This window comes from Neltuma alba, unplaced genomic scaffold (genome assembly GCF_004799145.2).
Source record: "Neltuma alba isolate B1F8T4 unplaced genomic scaffold, ASM479914v2 tig00012313_pilon, whole genome shotgun sequence".
NCBI lineage: Eukaryota > Viridiplantae > Streptophyta > Magnoliopsida > Fabales > Fabaceae > Neltuma > Neltuma alba.
The window spans coordinates 1-23,608 of NW_021636824.1; the positions used below are offsets into that span (position 1 = coordinate 1).

At 31.8% G+C, this 23,608-nt stretch overlaps 3 protein-coding genes and 1 long non-coding RNA gene across 4 annotated transcripts; all 4 read left to right on the forward strand.

Moving 5' to 3' along the window:
• Positions 1 to 511: 511 nt before the first annotated feature.
• Positions 512 to 1,198, forward strand: LOC114725947 (uncharacterized). Its single transcript, XR_003738459.1, has 3 exons — positions 512 to 697; positions 976 to 1,039; positions 1,156 to 1,198. It is a non-coding gene; the product is annotated as an uncharacterized LOC114725947 (long non-coding RNA).
• A 6,374-nt stretch (positions 1,199 to 7,572) lies between these two features.
• On the forward strand, positions 7,573 to 12,698 carry LOC114725950 (cysteine-rich receptor-like protein kinase 2). The gene is made up of 8 exons (XM_028912508.1): positions 7,573 to 8,217; positions 9,439 to 9,848; positions 10,355 to 10,474; positions 10,568 to 10,695; positions 10,778 to 10,991; positions 11,268 to 11,499; positions 11,847 to 12,003; positions 12,225 to 12,698. The coding sequence occupies exons 1-8, from the start codon at positions 7,823 to 7,825 to the stop codon at positions 12,453 to 12,455; spliced, it is 1,887 nt and encodes a 628-aa protein (XP_028768341.1). The 5' UTR covers positions 7,573 to 7,822; the 3' UTR covers positions 12,456 to 12,698.
• A 5,201-nt stretch (positions 12,699 to 17,899) lies between these two features.
• LOC114725948 (cysteine-rich receptor-like protein kinase 3) lies at positions 17,900 to 20,379 on the forward strand. The gene is made up of 3 exons (XM_028912506.1): positions 17,900 to 18,550; positions 19,739 to 20,148; positions 20,369 to 20,379. Exons 1-3 carry the CDS (start codon positions 18,159 to 18,161, stop codon positions 20,377 to 20,379), a joined length of 813 nt encoding a protein of 270 aa, XP_028768339.1. The 5' UTR covers positions 17,900 to 18,158.
• Positions 20,380 to 22,296: 1,917 nt separating this feature from the next.
• Positions 22,297 to 23,009, forward strand: LOC114725949 (cold-responsive protein kinase 1-like). Its single transcript, XM_028912507.1, has 2 exons — positions 22,297 to 22,384; positions 22,596 to 23,009. The coding sequence occupies exons 1-2, from the start codon at positions 22,316 to 22,318 to the stop codon at positions 22,821 to 22,823; spliced, it is 297 nt and encodes a 98-aa protein (XP_028768340.1). The 5' UTR covers positions 22,297 to 22,315; the 3' UTR covers positions 22,824 to 23,009.
• Positions 23,010 to 23,608: the final 599 nt, after the last annotated feature.

Here is a 23,608-nt window from a genome sequence, read left to right on the forward strand (position 1 = left end):
TGGTTCAAACGACCAAAATTTCCAAGAGAGTTCGTACAGGTAAATTACTTGGAAAGTCTCCAGCAATTATATACATTTGCCAATATAAGGAGATACATTGGCTTTCACTTTTTCCATGAAGAATGTAGACTTCCATCTCTCTGATGAGAACATTCCTAACTAGTTTTATTTTAAAAACAAATATATATTGATATTGACCAATTCCTAACTAGTTTTATTTAAAAAACAAATGAAAAATATATTGACCAATGTTCTCCTGAACAGGAGAGATACCTGGAGCAAGCAAGTTAAACCGCCCTAGTTACTTACAGTTACAAGGATTTGAAGTTGGCAACCAAGAATTTAGAGAAGAAAATAAACTCGGAGAAGGAGGGTTTGGTGTTGTATACAAGGTAACTTTACTTTGATTTTCAGCATATTTACGTATTCAGAAAAACACTTTCATGATCAAAATTCTTATATCATCATTTTGTCTTGACTAGGGTACTCTGAAAAGTGGGAAAGGTAGTTGCAATCAAGAAATTAAATTTTCGCCAATTCACAAGGATGGAGGAAGAGTTTGAGAGTGAAGTGAAGTTGATAAGTAATGCTCATCATCTAAATCTTGTTCGACTTCTATGATGTTGCAGTGAAGGACAAAACAGAATTCTTGTTTATGAATACATGAAAAATAATAGTCTTGACAGGTACCTGTTTGGTAAGTTCCTATCAACACACAATAATGATGTCTTGGTTTTCAAGTAGTAGTTATTATAATTATTCATAACTTTTTGAGGTGGATATATGATTTTTTTTTTTTTTAAGTTAACCACGTATCATTGACGCCCTTAAGAAAAATTAGTCACGTCATAATCTTATTGAAGGACTTGGTAATCTTCTAGATCTTTCTGCAGTTGAAACAGAGGATGACTTTTATGTAAGCCCCTCCTCTTTAATCATTCCCTTCAAATTAATTTGTCTAAATTTGGAAAATAGGTAAAGAGAAGGGTTCTCTCAACTGGAAGCAAAGGTGTAACATAATTTTAGGAACAGCAAAAGGGTTGGCTTATCTACATGAGGAGTTTATATTTGTATGATACATAGAGATATAAAGACAAACAACATCCTTTTAGATGATAATCTACAGCCTAAAATTACTGATTTTGGATTGGCGAGACTTTTGCCTGAGGACAAATCTCATCTTAGCACAAAATTTGCAGAAACATTGTAAGTTGACATAAAATTTGTTTAATTTTCTAAACCTCTACTATTGTTTATAAATTATTGAAGATAAAATCTATGTACAAGTCAATGGAACACTCCTATCACTCCTCTAAATAGTTTTAATTTTTTTTTTCCTTTTCATATAACATGAATGGTTCAAAAAATCTTTTGTATTGATGTGGTACATGCTGCATTCCTTTTATGTTGCATATCTACATTTCATACTCTCATGGTTTCTTAATATTTGAAAAACGATTGCTCATATAAATGTTTTCTTAATATTTACGTGTTTGTGGTTTAGACAATTGTTCTAATAGTTGTAATTTAATATTGTGCATTTGTCAAGGATACACAGCACCTGAATATCTTATTCATGGCCAATTATCAGAAAAAGCTGATATCTATAGTTATGGTGTTGTAGTCTTAGAAATCATTAGTGGTCAACAAAGTAAAGAATTAACCATCAATGGTGATTATGAGGGTGAATTCCTTCTTCAAAAGGTAAGAAAAATTCTAAAAATTTTCCAAAATGCAAATTTTTTTAATAGAAAATTTAGATTCAAGACTTCTTTAACAAACTTAGTTTAACTCTTTCTGCTAAAGCTATTAGTTCCTTCTTTGAGAATTAAAAATAAATATTTGAGAAAATATTAACCTTTGTTCTGCTCTGCCTGTTATATCCCATCTTATGTCACTTAACTTTAATTGTCAATTGTTAGGCTTGGAAATTATATGAGAGAGATATGCACCTAGAGTTGGTGGACAAAACCTTAAGCCCTTTTGACTATGATGAAGACGAAGTGAAGAAAATGATAGGGATTGGTTTGGTTTGCACGCAAGCATCTACAGAAGGAAGGCCAATGATGTCTAAAGTAGTTGTTTTGCTCCAAAACAAGGATTTGTTAGAGAATAGGAAGCCCACTATGCCTATCTTGATTGAAACTAATTAAAGGTATATGGAAATACTTCCTCTAATCACACACACACACACACACACACACACACACACACACGCACGAGGCATTTTTTAAACCTTTTTTTTTGTTCCCTTTTATTAGTCACTTTATAAGATTGTTGGAGCATTATATATTTTTCATTTATGCCTTGTAATGGAGATCATGATGTAGATATAGTAAAAGAAGGTAAAAATTAATATGATATAGTGGAATTTAGTGTAGTTAATAATAATATTGAAAATTATATTAATTTATGGCAATTTTAATGCTTCTTTTTGTATGCATAAATTAGGTAAAATTGACTTACATTTAGAATCGAAGAAGTATATTTCTATCTATACTATTTTTTTAAATCCAATACTAGTAGTGCCTTGAATTATGTAATATGATAAGCATGATAATTTTACCTTTCAAGAATGTGGAGTACGATATGGATGACATAGAATTAATTACCATTGGTGGAGTATAGTTGTTGAATATGGAGTAATGGGAAGCTTCTGGGATTTCAATCCAACTACTGGGTGCAAAATGTGTAAGCCTACATTAGCACGAGTTCATGAGCTGTATTATCAAAGTTCCTTGGTAAGTACTTAAAAGATATTTCCCTAATTCAAGTATCCAACTGAACTAAGTCCCTTAAAAAAGACTTAATAATTGAAATTCTCCTTTTATTTTAATAATGACTAATTTTAATTTATTTACGGCCTTTTATTTTAGGTGCATTGAGGGGGTTTAAATGTTACCATTTCAACATGCATCTCAGGCAAAGTATCTTTTACTCGTGATGCAAATGCAATGCACAAAATAAATAATAACTTCAAAGTTTCCGAAAAATTGTACGTCGATCTAACTAACTTCCTCCCACACCCTCGTCTTTTAATTTAACGTTTAAGCCTTACTAAAAAGTGAAGAAAAAGATTAATTAAATGAATGAAAATTTAGCGTCCAATAAAATATGTTTAACAGATTAAAAGAAGGAAGTACCCATGATTCAAATAAATACTACTTGTTAAGACATCCAGGAGTCAAACTCTCTAATCATGTAAGTTAAAGAAAGTGCATCTATGAATATAATTTAAGGAAGAAAAAGGGATAATTTCATCATCTTTTTTTTTTTGAAAAAAAAACTTTTTTAACTCTCAATATCTCTGTTGCCTAGTGAATACTGACCACGACACTTCATAAAATTCAAAATAAATCCAATTCTCTATCATTACATTTTGCGGTAGTGGAAGTTGACTTCGTCTTTTCAAATATCATTCCTTTTTTGCATAATTATTTTTTACAAGATAAGTTGCACACATTTAAAAAAAGCTACACACATTAGAGATAAGTTACACACATTCTATTTTATAGACAGAATGAAAGACCTTTGCACATATATAACTGAAAATATGTTTCATAATGAGTTACGCCTGCATATATAAATATTTTAAATACTTTTAAGCTATAAATATTTTAATGGGGATTTTAGAGAAAATAGTGTTACAAATTTTAGATACCGTTAGGTAATAAATATTTCAATATATTTTTTTTAGCAATTTTCTCCACAAAAAAAGTATATATTTTCCTATGTACGGACCACACCTTATCGAAACCGATCCAGTCAATTGACTCAGTTATATCCAAATAGTATTCAAGTGAGTGTAACAAAAGAGCACCACAAGATTGATCGGAAGGACAATAATGTGCCACGTCGATAACGAAACTACAAAAGAACGCGTCTCCCCTCTGACCCGGCAAATGCTTGGATAATTGGACCGCTTTCTTTTCTTTGACCTGAAAACGACAACGCTTTCACAGTCCAAGCATAAAACACCGAACAGCCCAAAACAGAAACTTGCATTCTGTGCTCATGAACGGCTAGTGCTCATCCTGAAATCTCCACCACTCACATTGAATTTGTATGATTCACATTTAATTTAATTTTATTATTTTGATTTTATTGTTTTATTATTTTAATGAGTGTACAATTCAGTTGGCAAAAAGAAGTGTGCAATCTAAAAATAAAAAGACTATTTTCCAATTGTCAGCACATTTTCAAAAAAATAAATTTATTATTTAAAAATATCAAATTTAAAGCTTTAAATATCATCATACAAAATATGGACCCGTATAAAAAAATATAATAAGAGGAAAATTCATCTTCACACTGCATGCATCAACACTGCCATGGCCAATTCCCTGTAATAGTGGCCATACGAATAGATGTCCAAAGACTGGTTCGGTGAGCTCAACCTTTCTATTACCTAGGGATAAGTAAAATCAAACTGTAACTGAAACCAAACTGAACCGAACTGAATTCAATTTTGATTTTTTGATTCAGTTATTTCGGTTTTTGGTTATATATTTGATTTTTATTTTTTTAACAATTCAATTTCGATATTCAGTTTGGTAGTAGAAAAAAATTTTGAGTTATAACCGAAAAACAGAAATAAATATATCATATTTTTATATTTAATAAATATTATTATAATAAATATATGTGTGAGTATATGTGAACTTTTTAAATATATTTATATTCAATAAATATGGTTATAATAAATCAGATTGAATGATTAAATATTTATTAATTAATAGTTGTAATTGTGTTTTATTATTATTTTTAATTTAAACTTGTACCAGGTAAAAAGAAAGGTTCTCTCAGCTGGAAACAACGATATGATATAATTTTAGGAACAGCAAGAGGATTAGCTTATCTACATGAAGAATTTCATATTTGTATCATACATAGAGACATAAAAACTAACAACATCCTCCTAGATGGTGACATGTAACCTAGAATTGCCGATTTTGGATTGGCAAAGTTTTTATCAGAGGGCAAATCTCATCTCGGCACAAATTTTGCAGATTGTAAGTTGTAATGCTTGCATTTTATACCTTGTATTATATATACAGGAATCAGAGCTGGAGGTCACCGAAAGAATTATTGAAACAATATATATATTAGTCTATAGAACACTCCTCTAACACCTATAAATAGTTTAATCGATTATTTTTCTTCCATGTATATAGCATGAAAATGTGTTGCAATTCTTTCTGTTGCATATATATATATTTCAGATATTGCTAACATGTTTGTGTTTGAGCCATTATTTTGATCAATTTAAAAATGTTATGCATTTGTCAGAGGTTATACAGCACCTGAGTATGTAATACATGGCCAATTATCAGAGAAAGTTGATATATATAGCTATGGTGTTGTAGTTTTGGAAATTATAAGTGGTAGAAAAAGTGAAGAATTAAGAGTTGATGGTGATGCAGAGGGCGAATTCCTCTTCAGAAGGTAACAAAATTTGTATATCAATTTACATGGGCAATTATTTTTAGAGTTAATTTTTTACTTCCAAATTATTGTTTGTAATTTTTGTAAAATTACAAATACATACCCTACAAAAAATGAATACCAAGTGAGTCCCAAAAAATTTCGATTTATTGTAATTTTTGGGACCTGATTGGTAGTAATTTTTTTCATGCAGTACCTATTTGTAATTTTAATGGAAGGGAAACATTATTGCTCTTGATAAGTTAAAATATTCAACGCCCTTGAATATTAATTTAAGGGCAAAAATGTCCTTTAAACTATATTTTTACACACAAATTTAGACAAAGCACAATTTTAATAAGAGTAAATGTGCAATTTTACCATTTCTTATGTATACCCAACACTTTGATCTTTTAAATGGTGCAATTTTACCGATGATTTTATTTTTTTAGTAATTCAACACCTTGATGTTATTTTTTTAAGTTTCATCTAGCACCTAATTTTATCTTTTTACAATAACATTCAGCACTTTAACTTATAATGCATTCAGCGTCCTAAGTTTTATATTACCTTTTTCTTACAACACGTAACATAAGTTTCACATTGCCTTTTCTAACCCTATATCTTTGCATTTCATTTGAATCCCACTTATTAGGCGTGGAAACTATATGAGAGAGGCATGCACTTAGAGTTGGTGGATAGTGCCTTAGACCCTAACGAGTATGATGTGGAAGAAGTGAAGAAAATCATAGAAATTGGTTTGCTCTGCACTCTAGCGTCTCCTACAATAAGGCCAACAATGTCTTATTAGAGAACATAAGACCAACTATGCCTATCTTGATTGAAACTAACTAAAAGCACATGGAGAAACCTCTACCACTTTCTCTTCCTCTACGTCCAACGCCTTGAGTTCTATACCGTCAGCATAGTAACAGGATTTTTCAGGGATGTGTAATTATGAGTGACTTCGAGTTTTGAATCAAAAAGTGGAAAAAGCAATAACATGAAAGGAGGAGAAAATAGAAAATCAATGCCCTTCATTCCCTATTCTAACATATGTGAATTACAATGTACAATTTTTAGCGAATCATATATTAATCTTTCATTGTTCTTTAAATTTTAAAAGTGATACCAAAATTCCAATTTAATTTCATTTTTAATTAATGAAGTTAAAGTTTGGAAAAATCCCAAAAAAAAACAACTGTTGAATTTTAAAATTTTAAATTAAGAATTACTACAAAAATGTATTGTCATTTGCTTTTCAAATGTAGCTATTTTTTTTACGAGTGTAATAACTAATATTGATTTAAAATTTTAAAATTCAACAATCACTTTTTGGAGTTTTTTTTTTCAAGTTTTCTACGTGATATGACCATTTTAGTGAATTTACATGCTTGTTTTTGTCTTGATGGTCACGTTAAGAGTGAAAATGGAAATCCGATAGATGTCATAGAATATCAACTGAGAATATAAAGGTTGAGTGCCGAAAATTCTTTTTATTAGCTCATTTTAAGAAAGTGATAACTAATTATTTAGTTGAATTAATAAAATAGATAAGTAAAATATTTTTGTTATATATTAATATTTCACTCTTCATTAATAAAAAAAGAAGTAATATTTTTAATATTCAAATCCCCACTAGAAAAATACCTATATTTAATTCCTGACAATGCTTCAAAGAGAATTATTTATGCTTTGACAAAAAAAATCCAATATCCTCGTTGGCCCAAAAAAAAAGGGATACAGTATCCTTCCAGGGGCCCGACGTCAACCCCGGCCCACATTATGACGACGGACCCCAGTATCACGTGATGACTTCATTTTTCAATTGACTCCAAAATTCGTATATTACTGCACAAGCCATGGGAACACACCGTCAACACATTTTGTGAGAGGCGGTGAAACTTGGTTTCTTCCCTTGTCCTTTCCTTTGGAATGGTCACCATTTGCCCCATTGGGACCAGCGACGACGCCCACTGATCAATCACCATCCTTTATCACTATATGTGTGTGTGGGTGTTAAAAGATCAGACATCAAAATCAAATTAAAGTGAGGGGGAAACTGTATAATTTACTGTGTACAATAACCCCACGTTACGGATGATTTTACGAAATAGGAGGAAACTGAGGGAAAGAAAACGATGACCAAATGTGTTGAAACAGCTGATCAGATGCCTCTGATCTTAAGCCACATGGCTATCTTCGATTTCCCTTAAATGTATCAGTTTCTTCTTCCTCATTAATTCTGTGATATCATTCTCCTCTTCAAACACCAATCTCTAATCTCTCATATAGTTCATACATCGCCAGATCCAACTTGACCTCTCTTTCCTTCTTCCTCTTCATTATTCTGTCCACCTGCAGCCAACCTCTACACACACGCATATAGACATAAAACATGCTTCTTCAACCTATTTTCCTTTCTGTAATCTCCTTCGTATTCTGGTCGCGTTGGACACTTCACGGCGTCGTTTCGGATCCACAGGCCAATCTTATGTACACCCGCTGCTCACCATCTGCCAACCAAGTGGTCTTGCCCAACTTATCCATCTTCCATGAAAACGTAAACGCAACGTTTCGAGAGATCAAAGAGAATATCGTCTCTGAGAACAAGTACTTGGCGACGGCAAGGAAAGCCAACGCAGAAAACCCTGTTTCCACACTTTTTCAGTGTAGAAACTATATCTCCATTCCCGACTGTGTCGCCTGCTTCGACGTCGCAGCCCGGCAAGTCCGTAAGTGTCCTCCGGCGGCACAAGGTGCCGGCGTTGTCTTCGATGGCTGCTTCCTCAGGTACAAGTCGTCCGCAAATGAAGCTCCAGTTTGACCTTCCAATTTTGAATAGAAATTAAGCTCCATTTGACCTTCCTATGTGGAGATGATTTTTTTTTACTACTGGGGGGGGGGATATCATATAGATAAGATATTTATTCATTTTGATAACCGAGGGAGTGGTTTGTGTGGTTTACATTGATATATGCTAATTAAATAGTAGAGAAAATAAAGAAAATAAATTTTAGTTATTACTCCCCGTTTTTAGTGTAGGATTTAATTTGTAGTTCAAATTGAATTAGAAACTAAATCTTACTAGTATATTATAACTTAGATATATTTTTTGTTGAAGGTGTGATACTAAAGTTAGCACAGACAGCATACAAAGATAAATAAATGTAGTTGATGATAAGAAATTTCCAAATTTAAAATTGTTTTAATTAGCAAAATTTTAATTGCATTAAAATAATAATAAAATTAAAAGTTGTTTTGAGCCCAAAATAAAAAACACTTTTTTATATACTCGTCAATTGATCAACCCCAATTACAAACCATCTTATTAGAATTCACAACTTTATTGCAATAAATCTACCCCTACCTTTGATCCTAGTCATTTAGAAATGACCAGGGTGAGATTCTCCCATAATATCTACATTACATAAGGTTGATACCCGTGAGAAAGGACATTAGTTAAACTGATCCACTAGAAGGTTACAGAAAATTCCTTACATTCTCTGAATCCACAGTCCACATAAATAGCTGAAAAAATAATGCAGCCTTCAATCATTGTGGCCACCTATCTAGACCTTGGTGCTCATTCATAGAACTAATCGTAGGTCTCTTAACCAGGCCTGATCTACCTGGTATATAAAAAAACTTAATTTATATGATTTGTGATTTTAGGTCTCTTCTGGAACATTTGTTAGAGACAATATGTATATTAAGTTGCTCATATTTCTTATGTCAAGGTCTTTAATTATATATAACAATATGTGTCCTGTTTTTGAATTGAATGTTAATATTTCAAAAATAAAACACATAGCCATGGCATAATGAATATTAAAAACTTGTTCTAAAGTTTTTTCTTTTGGTTAAAATTATGACTTATTCTCCAAAAGTTGATTCAAGCACACCCCCAATCCATTTAGAAAATATCATCCTATTAGTTTGGCATGTAAATAAGATAAACCCTTACTAATCCTGGAAAATTGATATGTTACGTTATACATTTTGTTAATTGAGGTACGAGACCAATGCCTTCTTTTGGAAGACAACGGAGGATTTCACTGCCGTATCATGTGGAAATCAAACTGTAGGAGAATCCATTACATTATTTACCCTCACTTGTGCAACAACTGCTGAAGAATCTGCAAACAACAACACCCAAAAGCAAGGGTTTTTTGCAGCCACAAAGATAGAATTGCCTGATAATAATGGTACAACTGTTTATGGCTTTGCTCAATGTATTGAAACTGTCACTCCAAACGGCTGTTTCAATTGCTTGAACACTGGATATGACAATATTATGGCCACTTGTCTTCCCAATTCGGATGGTAGGGCTTATGCTGATGGATGTTTCATGAGATACTCCACCTCTTCCTTCTTTCCACATTATTACCAGCCCATTGATATTACTTCCTTGGGCAAACAAGGTATGGCTCTTTGAAAGATTTTAATATATATATATAAATAATATTATTGCAGCATGACAATTTGATTTGCTTGTGTACTAAAACCCCAGCATCGATTAAGGGATTTTATTATAAATAAATTTACACAGAATTGCAAACATTGAGAATTCTCTAAGGGTTCATGCAACTTTTTTATTCTTTCAATCTTTTCCCACTATTTTATTAGGTTCCATTTGAATTTTTTCATTTATCCAATATTGGAAAAATTTAGTACAATCTTTCATAATTTTTATAATTATTATCTATTGTGCTCATCGTGAAGATATCTAGTTGTGAACATTTATCTTTTAAACTACCTGTTTCTCATCGAAAACGATATAAGTGCCAATATTGATATTGACATATGTTCTTTTTTTACCGATAAAACGTTATTGATATGTGTTATTTCTTTGTACTTTTTAGAGGAACATTTAATATGCAAAAATTATGACTTATTTGAAAACGAGTTATCTAGTCTTGTCTTGTAGGTTCAAGTAAAAAGGGGGCCGTCATCGGGGGAGTTGTTGGAGGATTTACTCTTGTTATGATCCTCATGATATTATTTATCTGTATTAGACGATCAAAATACTCGAAGAGAATTCACAGAGGTAGACATACTTTCATCTCTATGAAGGGATGGATCCCTAATTGGTTATTTCAGTTTATGAAGATACTTTGACAAGTGTTCTTCTTATCAATAGGGGGCATCACTATTGCAACTATGTCGAAAGGCCTGATTTCTTACAGTTATAAGGATTTGAAGTTGGCAACCAAGAATTTTAGGGAAGAAAATAAACTGGGAGAAGGAGGGTTTGGTGTTGTATACAAGGTAACTTTGATTTTTAGCATATTTACATATTCACACAAACACTTTTATGATCAAAATTCTTATATCATTTTGTCTTTACTAGGGTACTCTGGAAGGTGGGAAAGTAGTTGCAGTCAAGAAATTAAATTTTCGCCAATTCACAAGGATGGAGGAAGAGTTTGAGAGTGAAGTGAAGTTGATAAGTAATGTTCATCATCTAAATCTTGTTCGACTTCTAGGATGTTGCAGTGAAGGACAAAACAGAATTCTTGTTTATGAATATATGAAAAATAATAGTCTTGACAGGCACCTATTTGGTAAGTTCCTATCAACGCACAATAATGAAGTCTTGGTTTTCAAGTAGTAGTTATTATAATTATTCATAACTTTTTGAGGTGGAATATTATTTTTTTTTTTTTTACTTAACCACATATCATTGACGCCCTTAAGAAAAGTTACTCACGTCATAATCTTATTGAAGGACTTGGTAATCTTCTAGATCTATTTGGAGTTGAAACAGAGGATGACTTTTATGTAAGCCCCTACTCTTTAATCATTCCCTTCAAATTAATTTTTGTAAATTTGGAAAATAGGTAAAGGGAAGGGTTCTCTCAACTGGAAGCAAAGGTGTAACATAATTTTAGGAACAGCAAAAGGGTTGGCTTATCTACATGAGGAGTTTCATGTTCGTATCATACATAGAGATATAAAGACTAACAACATCCTTTTAGATGATAATTTACAGCCTAAAATTGCTGATTTTGGATTGGCGAGGCTTTTGCCTGAGGACAAATCTCATCTCAGCACAAAATTTGCAGGAACATTGTAAGTCAACATAATATTTGTTTACTTTTCTAAACCTCTACTACTGTATATAAATTATTGAAGATAAAATCTATGTACAAGTCAATGCAGCACTCCTATCACTCCTCTAAATAGTTTTAACATTTTTATTTTTTATTTCTTTCATATAACATGAATGCTTCAAGAAATCATTTGTATTGATGTGGGACATGCTCCATTCCTTTTATGTTGCATATCTCCATTTCATACTCTCATGGTTTCCTAATACTTGAAAAGCGATTGCTCATATAAATGGTTTCTTAATACTTGCGTGTATGTGTTTTAGACAATGTTGTAATAATTGTAATTTAATATTGTGCATTTGTCAGAGGATACACAGCACCTGAATATCTTATTCATGGCCAATTATCAGAGAAAGTTGATATCTATAGTTATGGTGTTGTAGTCTTAGAAATCATTAGTGGTCGACAAAGTAAAGAATTAACCATCGATGGTGATGATGAGGGTCAATTCCTCCTTCAAATGGTAAGAAAAATTCTAGAAATTTTCTAAAATGCAATTTTTTTTAAAAGAAAATTTAGATTCAAGAATTCTTTAACAAACTTAGTTTAACTCTTTCTGGTAAAGCTATTAGTTCCTTCTTTGAGAATTAAAAATAAATATTTGAGAAAACATTAACCTCTACTTTGCTCTACCTGTTGTACCCCATCTTATTTCATTTAACTTTAATTGTCAATTATTGTTAGGCTTGGAAATTATATGAGAGAGATATGCACCTAGAGTTGGTGGACAAAACCTTAAGCCCTTTTGACTATGATGAAGAAGAAGTGAAGAAAATGATAGAGATTGGTTTGCTTTGCACTCAAGCATCTACAGAAGGAAGGCCAATGATGTCTGAAGTAGTTGTTTTGCTCCAAAACAAGGATTTGTTAGAGAATAGGAAGCCCACTATGCCTATCTTGATTGAAACTAATTAAAGGTATATGGAAATACTTCCTTTAATCACCCACCCACACACACACACACACACGAGGCATTTTTTAAACCTTTTTTTTTTGTTCCCTTTTATTAGTCACTTTATAAGATTGTTGGAGCATTATATATTTTTCATTTATGCCTTGTAATGGAGACCATGATGTAGATATGGTAAAAGAAGGTAAAAATTAATGTGATATAGTGGAATTTAGTGTAGTTAATAATAATATTGAAAATTATATTAACTTTAATGCTTCTTTTTGTATGCATAAATTAGTTAAAATTGACTTACATTTAGAATCGAAGAAGTATGTTTCTATCTATGCTATTTTTTTTAAATCCAATGCTAGTAATGCCTTGAATTATGTAATATGATCAGCATGATAATTTTACCTTTCCAGAATGTGGAGTACGATACGGATGACATAGAATTAATTACCAATGGTGGAGTATAGTTGTTGAATATGGAGTAATCGGAAGCTTCTAGCATTTCAATCCAACTACTAGGTGCAAAATGTGTAAGCCTACGTTAGCACGAGTTCATGAGCTGTATTATCAAAGTTCCTTGGTACGTACTTAAAAAGAAATTTCCCTAATTCAAGTATCCAACTGAACTAAGTCCCTTAAAAAAGACTTAATAATTGAAATTCTCCTTTTATTTTATATAATGACTAATTTTAATTTATTTACGGCCTTTTATTTTAGGTGCATTGAAGGGGTTTAAATGTTACCATTTCAACATGCATCTCAGGCAAAGTATCTTTTACTCGTGATGCAAATGCAATGCACAAAATAAATAATAACTTCAAAGTTTCCGAAAAATTGTACTTCGATCTAACTAACTTCCTCCCACACCCTCGTCTTTTAATTTAACGTTTAAGCCTTACTAAAAAGTGAAGAAAAAGATTAATTAAACGAATGAAAATTTAGCGTCCAATAAAATATGTTTAACAGATTAAAAGAAGGAAGTACCCATGATTCAAATAAATACTACTTGTTAAGACATCCAGGAGTCAAACTCTCTAATCATGTAAGTTAAAGAAAGTGCATCTATGAATATAATTTAAGGAAGAAAAAGGGATAATTTCATCTCCTTCTTTTTTTTTTTTTTGAAAAAAACTTTTTTAACTCTCAATATCTCTATGCTGCCTAGTGCCTACTGACCAGGACACTTCATAAAATTCAAAATAAATTCAATTCTGTATCATTACATTCTGCAGTAGTGCAAGTTGACTTCGTCTTTTCAAATATCATTCCTTTTTTGCATAATTATTTTTTACAAGATACGTTGCACACACTTTAAAAAAAGCTACACACATTAGACATAAGTTACACACATTCTATTTTATAGACAGAATGAAAGACCTTTTTGCACATATATAACTGAAAATATGTTTCATATTGAGTTACGCCTGCATATATAAATATTTTAAATACTTTTAAGCTATAAATATTTTAATGGGGATTTTTGAGAAAATAGTGTTACAAATTTTAGATACCTTTAGGTAATAAATATTTCAATAGATTTTTTTATAGCAATTTTCTCAAAAAAAGTATATATTTTCCTATGTACGGACCGCACCTTATCGAAACCGAGCCAGTCAATTGACTCAGCTATATCCATATAGTATTTAAGTGAGTGTAACCAAAGAGCACCGCAAGATTGATCGGAAGGATAATAATGTGCCACGTCGATAACGAAACTACAAAAGAACGCGTCTTCCCTCTGACCAGGCAAATGCTTGGATAATTGGACGCGCTTTCTTTTCCTTTGACCTGAAAACGACAACGCTTTCACAGTCCAAGCATAAAACACCGAACAGCCACAAAAGAGAAATTTGCATTTTGTGCTCATGAACGGCTAGTGCTCATCCTGAAATCTCCACCACTCACATTGAATTTGTATGATTCACATTTAATTTAATTTTATTATTTTGATTTTATTGTCTTATTATTTTAATGAGTGTACAATTCAGTTGGCAAAAAGAAGGGTGCAATCTAAAAATAAAAAGATTATTTTCCAATTGTCAGCACATTTTAAAAAAAAAATAAATTTATTATTTAAAAATATCAAATTGAAAGCTTTAAATATCATCATACAAAATATGGACCCATATAACAAAATGTAATAAGAGGAAAATTCATCTTCACGCTGCATGCATCAACACTGCCATGGCCAATTCCCTGTAATAGTGGCCATACGAATAGATGTCCAAAGACTCGTTCGGTGGAGCTCAACCCTTCTATTATCTAGGAGTAAGCAAAACCGAACCGTAACTGAAAACTAAACTGAACCAAACCAAATTCAATTTCGATTTTTTGGTTCAGTTATTTCGGTTTTTGGTTATATATTTGGTTTTTATTTTTTTTAACAATTCAGTTTTGATGTTCGGTTTGGTTAGTAAAAAAAAAATTTCGGTTATAACAAAAAAATAAATATATTATATTTTTATATTTAATAAATATTATTATAATAAATATATGTGTGAGTATATGTGAACTTTTTAAATATATTTATATTCAATAAATATGGTTATAATAAATATTATTATAATAAATCACATTGAATGATGAAATATTTATTATTGTAATTGTGTTTTATTATTATTTTTAATTTAAACTTGTACCAGGTAAAAAGAAAGGTCCTCTCAGCTGGAAACAACGATATGATATAATTTTAGGAACAGCAAGGAGATTAGCTTATCTACACGAGGAATTTCATATTTGTATCATACATAGAGACATAAAAACTAACAACATCCTCCTAGATGATGACATGCAACCTAGAATTGCCGATTTTGGATTGGCAAGGTTTTTATCAGAGGGCAAATCTCATCTCAACGCAAATTTTGCAGGAACATTGTAAGTTGTAATGCTTGCATTTTATACCTTGTATTATATATACAGGAATCAGAGCTGGAAGTCACCGAAAGAATTATTGAAACAATATATATATTAGTCTATAGAACACCCTCTAACACCTATAAATAGTTTAATCGATTATTTTTCTTCCATGTATATAGCATGAAAATTTGTTGCAATTCTTTCTGTTGCATATATATATATATATATATTTCAGATATTGCTAACATGTTTGTGTTTGAGCCATTATTTTGATCAATTTAAAAATGTTATGCATTTCTCAAAGGTTATGCTGCATCTGAGTATGTAATACATAGCCAATTATCAGAGAAAGTTGATATATATAGCTATGGCGTTGTAGTTTTGGAAATTATAAGTGTTAGAAAAAGTGAAGAATTAAGAGTTGATGGTGATGCAGAGGGCGAATTCCTCCTTCAGAAGGTAACAAAATTTGTATATCAATTTACATGGGCAATTATTTTTAGAGTTAATTTTTTACTTCCAAATTATTCTTTGTAATTTTTGTAAAATTACAAATACATACCCTACAAAAAATGAATACCAAGTGAGTCCCAAAAAATTTCGATTTATTGTAATTTTTGGGACCTGATTGGTAGTAATTTTTTTCATGCAGTACCTATTTGTAATTTTAATGGAGGGGAAACATTATTGCACTTGATAAGTTAAAATATTCAACGCCCTTGAATATTAATTTAAGGGCAAAAATGTCCTTTAAACTATATTTTTACACACAAATTTAGACAAAGCACAATTTTAATAAGAGTAAATGTGCAATTTTACCATTTCTTATGTATACCCAACACTTTGATCTTTTAAATGGTACAATTTTACCGATGATTTTATTTTTTTAGTAATTCAACACCTTGATGTTTTTTTTTGAAGTTTCATCTAGCACCCTAATTTTATCTTTTTTACAATAACATTCAGCACTTTAATTTATAATGCATTCAGCGTCCTAAGTTTTATATTACCTTTTTCTTACAACAAGTAACATAGGTTTCACATTGCCTTTTCTAACCCGATATCTTTGCATTTCATCTGAATCCCACTTATTAGGCGTGGAAACTATATCAGAGAGGCATGCACTTAGAGTCGGTGGATAGTGCCTTAGACTCTAACGAGTATGATGCAGAAGAAGTGAAGAAAATCATAGAAATTGGTTTGCTCTGCACTCAAGCGTCTCCTACAATAAGGCCAACAATGTCTGAAGTTGTTGTTTTGTTGCAAAACAAGGGCTTATTAGAGAACACAAGACCAACTATGCCTATCTTGATTGAAACTAACTAAAAGCGCATGGAGAAACCTCTACCACTTTCTCTTCCTCTACGTCCAACGCCCTGAGTTCTATACCGTCAGCATAGTAACAGGATTTTTCAGGGATGTGTAATTATGAGTGACTTCGAGTTTTGAATCAAAAAGTGGAAAAAGCAATAACATGAAAGGAGGAGAAAATAGAAAATGAATGCCCTTCATTCCCTATTCTAACATGTGTGAATTACAATGTACAATTTTTAGCGAATCATATATTAATCTTTCATTGTTCTTTAAATTTTAAAAGTGATACCAAAATTCCAATTTAATTTCATTTTTAATTAATGAAGTTAAAGTTTGGAAAAATCCCAAAAAAACAACGGTTGAATTTTAAAATTTCAAATTAGGAATTACTACAAAAATGTATTATTATTTACTTTTCAAATGTAGTTATTTTTTTTACGAGTGTAGTAACTAATATTGATTTAAAATTTTAAAATTCAACAATCACTTTTTGGATTTTTTTTTTCAAGTTTTCTACTATGACCATTTTAGTGAATTTACATGCTTGTTTTTGTCTTGATGGTCACGTTAAGAGTGAAAATGGAAATCTGATAGATGTCAGAGAATATCAACTGAGAATATAAAGGTTGAGTGCCGAAAATTCTTTTTATTAGCTCATTTTAAGAAAGTGATAACTAATTATTTAGTTGAATTAATAAAATAGATAAGTAAAATATTTTGTTATATATTAATATTTCACTCTTCATTAATAAAAAAGAAGTAATATTTTTAATATTCAAATCCCCACTAGAAAAAATACCTATATTTAATTCCTGACAATGCTTCAAAGAGAATTATTTATGCTTTGAAAAAAAAATCCAATATCCTCGTCGGCCCCAAAAAAAAGGGATACAGTATCCTTCCAGGGGCCCGACGTCAACCCCGGCCCACATTATGACGACGGACCCCAGTATCACGTGATGACTTCATTTTTCAATTGACTCCAAAATTCGTATATTACTGCACAAGCCATGGGAACACACCGTCAACACATTTTGGGGAGAGGCGGTGAAACTTGGTTTCTTCCCTTGTTCTTTCCTTTGGAATGGTCACCATTTGCCCCATTGGGACCAGCGACGACGCCCACTGATCAATCACCATCCTTTATCACTATATGTGTGTGTGGGTGTTAAAAGATCAGACATCAAAATCAAATTAAAGTGAGGGGGAAACTGTATAATTTACTGTGTACAATAACCCCACGTTACGGATGATTTTACGAAATAGGAGGAAACTGAGGGAAAGAAAACGATGACCAAATGTGTTGAAACAGCTGATCAGATGCCTCTGATCTTAAGCCACATGGCTATCTTCGATTTCCCTTAAATGTATCAGTTTCTTCTTCCTCATTAATTCTGTGATATCATTCTCCTCTTCAAACACCAATCTCTAATCTCTCATATAGTTCATACATCGCCAGATCCAACTTGACCTCTCTTTCCTTCTTCCTCTTCATTATTCTGTCCACCTGCAGCCAACCTCTACACACACGCATATAGACATAAAACATGCTTCTTCAACCTATTTTCCTTTCTGTAATCTCCATATTCTGGTCATGGTGGATACTTGACGGCGTCGTTTCGGATCCACAGACCACTCTTATATACACCCGCTGCACACCATCTGCCAACCAAGACGTCTTGCCCAACTTATCCATCTTCCACGAAAACGTAAACGCAACGTTTCGAGAGATCAAAGAGAATATCGTCTCTGAGAACAAGTACTTGGCGACGGCAAGGAAAGCCAACGCAGAAAACCCTGTTTCCACACTTTTTCAGTGTAGAAACTATATCTCCATTCCCGACTGTGTCGCCTGCTTCGACGTCGCAGCCCGGCAAGTCCGTAAGTGTCCTCCGGCGGCACAAGGTGCCGGCGTTGTCTTCGATGGCTGCTTCCTCAGGTACAAGTCGTCCGCAAATGAAGCTCCAGTTTGACCTTCCTATTTTGAATAGAAATTAAGCTCCAGTTTGACCTTCCTATGTGGAGATGGTTTTTTTTTTTGGGGGGGGGGTGGATATAGTCATATAGATAAGATATTTATTCATTTTGATAACCGAGGGAGTGGTTTGTGTGGTTTACATTGATATATGCTAATTAAATAGTAGAGAAAATAAAGAAAATAAATTTTAGTTATTACTTCCCATTTTTAGTATAGTATTTAATTTGTAGTTGAAATTGAATTAGAAACTAAATCTTGTATTATAACTTAGATATATTTTTTGTTGAAGGTGTAATACTAAAGTTAACACTGACAGCATGCAAAGATAAATAAATATTTATAGTTGATGATAAATAATTTCCAAATTTTGATTTCATGAAAATTTTCTTATATAAGAAAATTGTTTTAATTAGCAAAATTTTAATTGCATTAAAATAATAATAAAATTAAAAGTTGTTTTGAGCCCAAAAAAAAACTTTTTTATATACTCGTCAATTGATCAACCCCAATTACAAACCAACTTATTAGAATTCACAGCTTTATTGTAATAAATCTACCCCTACCTTCGATCCTAGTCATTTAGAAATGACTAGAGTGAGATTCTCCCATAATATCTACATACATAAGGTTGGTACCCATGAGAAGGGACATTAGTTAAACTGATCCACTAAAAGATTAAAGAAAATTCCTTACATTCTCTGAATCCACAGTCCACTTAAATAGCTGAAAGAATAATGCAGCCTTCAATCAGTGTAGCCACCTATCTAGCTCTTGGTGCTTATTCATAGAACTAATCGTATATAAACAGCTTAATTTATATGATTTGTGATTTTAGGTCTCTTCTGGAGCTATATTAAGTTTCTCATATTTTTTATGTCAAGGTCTTCAATTATATATAACAATGTATCCTGTTTTTTAATTAAATGATAATATTTTAAAAATAAAACGCATAGCCATGACATAATGAATATAAAAAACTTGATCTAAAGTTTTTTTCTTTTGGTTAAAATTATGACTTATTCTCCAAAAGTTGATTCAAACACACCCCCAATCCATTTACAAAATATCATCTTATAAGTTTGATATGTAAATGAGATAAACCCTTACTAATCTTGGAAAATTTATATGGCATACATTTTGTTAATTGAGGTACGAGACCAATGCCTTCTTTTGGAAGACAACGGAGGATTTCAATGCCGTATCATGTGGAAATCAAACTGTAGGAGAATCCATTACATTATTTACCTCACTTGTGCAACAACTGCTGAAGAATCTGCAAACAACAACACCCAAAAAGCAAGGGTTTTTTGCAGCCACAAAGATAGAATTGCCTGATAATAATGGTACAACTGTTTATGGCTTTGCTCAATGTATTGAAACTGTCACTCCAAACGGCTGTTTCAATTGCTTGAACACTGGATATGACAATATTATGGCCACTTGTCTTCCCAAGTCGGATGGTAGGGCTTATGCTGATGGATGTTTCATGAGATACTCCACCTCTTCCTTCTTTCCACATTATTACCAGCCCATTAATATTACTTCCTTGGGCAAACAAGGTATGGCTCTTTCAAAGATTTTAATATATATATATATATATATATATAGAACAAATATTATTGCAGCATGACAATTTGATTTGCTTGTGTACTAAAACCCCAGCATCGATTAAGGGATTTTATTATAAATAAAATTTACACAGAATTGCAAACATTGAGAATTCTCTAAGGGTTCATGCAACTTTTTTATTCTTTCAATCTTTTCCCACTATTTTATTAGGTTCCATTTGAATTTTTTCATTTATCCAATATTGGAAAGAATTAGTACAATCTTTCATAATTTTTATAATTATTATCTATTGTGCTCATCGTGAAGATATCTAGTTGTGAACATTTATCTTTTAAACTACCTGTTTCTCATTGAAAACGATATAAGTGCCAATATTGATATTGACACATGTTTCTTTTTTACCGATAAAACATTATTGATATGTGTTATTTCTTTGTACTTTTTAGAGGAACATTTAATATGCAAAAATTATGACTTATTTGAAAACGAGTTATCTAGTCTTGTCTTGTAGGTTCAAGTAAAAAGGGGGCCGTCATCGGGGGAGTTGTTGGAGGATTTGCTCTTGTTATGATCCTCCTGATATTATTTATCTGTATTAGACGATCAAAATACTCGAAGAGAATTCACAGAGGTAAACATACTTTCATCTCCATGGAGGGATGGATCCCTAATTGGTTCTTTCAGTTTATGAAGATACTTTGACAAGTGTTCTTCTTATCAATATATAGGGGACATTACTATTGCAACTATGTTGAAAGGTCTGATTTCTTACAATTATAAGGATTTGAAGTTTGCAACTCAGAATTTTAGTGAAGAAACTAAACTAGGAGAAGGAGGATTTGGTGCTGTATATAAGGTGCATAACTTTATTTTGATCTCATGTATTTTAATAATTGTAGATCATGTTCTAAAGGAATGATGTTTTTAAGTGAGATTCATGTAATGTAAAAATTAAAGTTAGATTTCCAATGGGACAGAGGAAAAACTTATATAACTATTTCCTGATTGGAATTTTAAATCATCATGAATAGGGCACTCTAAGGGATGGGAAAGTGGTTGCAGTCAAGAAGTTAACTTTACTCCACTCCAAGAAGATAGAGGAAGATTTTTTGAGTGAAGTGATGCTTATCAGTGATGCTCATCATCCGAATCTTATTCAACTTTTGGGATGGTGTAGTAAAGGCCGTGACAGAATCCTTGTATATGAATACATGAAGAACAATAGTTTGGACAGATTCATATTTGGTATCTTGCATCAACTAACAAAACTTATATATAGTTTATTAAGCATTTGTTTGTTATGCTTCTTAATTAATTAGTAACACTATATATGACTCGTGAATCGTTTACTCAACAAACAGGTCATTACTCATATGTCATCATTTTAATATATAACTTAATGCACACATACACGCACATCAATTCCCTGTGGTAATATTTTGAGAATCATTTTTGCTTCGCTCTTGTTCTTCTCTAGCTATTCTTTTTAATATGTTTCAATTTTGTGAACTTGGCAAATAGGTGAAAAGAAAGGTCATCTCAACTGGGAGCAGCGATACGCTATAATTTTGGGAATAGCAAGAGGCTTAACTTATCTCCATGAGCAATTTCAAGTCCGTATCATACACAGAGATATAAAGACCAACAACATTCTCTTAGATGATGATTTACAACCTAAAATTGCTGATTTTGGATTGGCAAGATTTTTACCTGAGGACAAATCTCATCTTAGTACAAAATTTGTGGGAACATTGTAAGTTAAAATGAAAAAATTTCTATAATTTCCTTAACTTTCTATTATATTACATAGCTAGGTTGTCTATCATTTTGATAAAATCTATGCTTAAAAAATAACAACTCTTCTAGTAGTACACCTACAAATAATGCTAACCTTTCCAATTTTGTCTTCATAACATGAACTTGCAAAAAGAATATTCATAGGTATGTCAAAATGATCCAATATTTGCATTGCACAACTCTATTTGAGATTTGTTTGGATAATATTTATTTGCCCCTATTTGAGCTAGTATAATATCAATTATATCATTTAAATATTATGTATTTTTTAGAGGATACATGGCACCAGAATATGCAATTCATGGTCAATTATCAGAGAAGGTTGATATTTACAGTTTTGGTATTGTACTCCTTGAAATCATGACTGGCCAGAAAAGCAAAGCATTCAAGGATCATGGTGATGCTGAAGATGAATTCCTCCTACCAAAAGTGAGAAATTTGCTATAATTATCTAAGAAGAGTTATTTTGAAAAGACTTAGATGTAGGACTTTTTTAACAACTCAGCTTAACTCTTTTGAAAAAAGTTCCTCTTTTATGTGAAAAAATCTACTAATAAATGTTTCTAAAAATTAATAACGGAAGTTTTCCTTTGTCTTTTCTACTTGTTTTATTCCATTTCACCTTAATCCCACTTGTTAGGTTTGGAAACTATATGAGAGAGGCATGCACTTAGAGTTGGTAGATCAGGCCTTGGACCTTACTGACTCGGAAGCAGAAAAAGTGAAGAAAGTCATAGAGATTGGTTTGCTTTGCACCCAAGCTTTTGCTGATTTAAGGCCAACAATGTCTGAAGTGATTGATTTGCTCCAAAACAATGGCTTATCGCATATGAGACCCTCTATGCCCGTCTTAATTATAACTAGTTAGGGGTCAATGGAAGACACCTTTTTACCTTTACTATTTCCTGCCCATCATCAAATGTTATTGTGCTCACTTGTATAGTACCAGAAAGATTGTTGGAATGTATCTAAAATAAAGAGATGTATTTTTAAATTTACAAATTAATAAATTTATATGAAAAATTGTGTAGGGAATTAGAATGCTAAAAGTCACCAAAATCATGTTTCTTTAATTTTTAAAGACATGTTATGATAGGTCACAAGTAGGACATAATATATTTTACGGGCTATTTGCAAAGGAGGGATAATGTGTGATACTCTATGTAAGCAAATATAGTTCCAATTAATTTAATTAATTACACTTTGTCGTGTATATATATAATTATATATTGAAAAAAATAAATGGTTTGCTTTTGTCATTTTATCGTATTAATAAAACAAGGACGACTCGTTTGACTGGATCCCACCGGGGGGCGGGGGATATTCATTTTATTTGTACGATGGATACATGTATGATATCAATGACAAACTACGTTTTGGTCTAAAATCCAGGCCCGCAATATTTTTCATTTCCCTTATTTAATATTCCTCCCACATTTATCCTTATTAATTTCATTATTTTCCTTACTTTATTTGTCGAAACTTCACTACAAACTATATTTTATAGGAGTAAAAGTTGTGGCATTCTGGTTTTTAATCAAGGATTTAGGGTTGATCAAACTTGAATTTAATCTGATCTTTAGGTGTGTTAAAAGTTTTTTGAGGTTTGTAAGATATAAGGGTAAGCTAAAGGTCGTTTTGAAACAGTTTTGG

Bases quoted from the DNA above. Each gene is read 5' to 3' on its own strand.
- LOC114725950 (XM_028912508.1), top strand. From the start codon at position 7,823: ATGCTTCTTCAACCTATTTTCCTTTCTGTAATCTCCTTCGTATTCTGG. The intron at 8,218-9,438 runs GTACAAGTCGTC...TTGTTAATTGAG, and splicing joins TTCGATGGCTGCTTCCTCAG to GTACGAGACCAATGCCTTCT. The intron at 10,992-11,267 runs GTAAGTTCCTAT...TTTGGAAAATAG, and splicing joins TCTTGACAGGCACCTATTTG to GTAAAGGGAAGGGTTCTCTC.
- LOC114725948 (XM_028912506.1), top strand. From the start codon at position 18,159: ATGCTTCTTCAACCTATTTTCCTTTCTGTAATCTCCATATTCTGGTCA. The intron at 18,551-19,738 runs GTACAAGTCGTC...TTGTTAATTGAG, and splicing joins TTCGATGGCTGCTTCCTCAG to GTACGAGACCAATGCCTTCT.
- LOC114725949 (XM_028912507.1), top strand. From the start codon at position 22,316: ATGACTGGCCAGAAAAGCAAAGCATTCAAGGATCATGGTGATGCTGAA. The intron at 22,385-22,595 runs GTGAGAAATTTG...CCCACTTGTTAG, and splicing joins ATGAATTCCTCCTACCAAAA to GTTTGGAAACTATATGAGAG.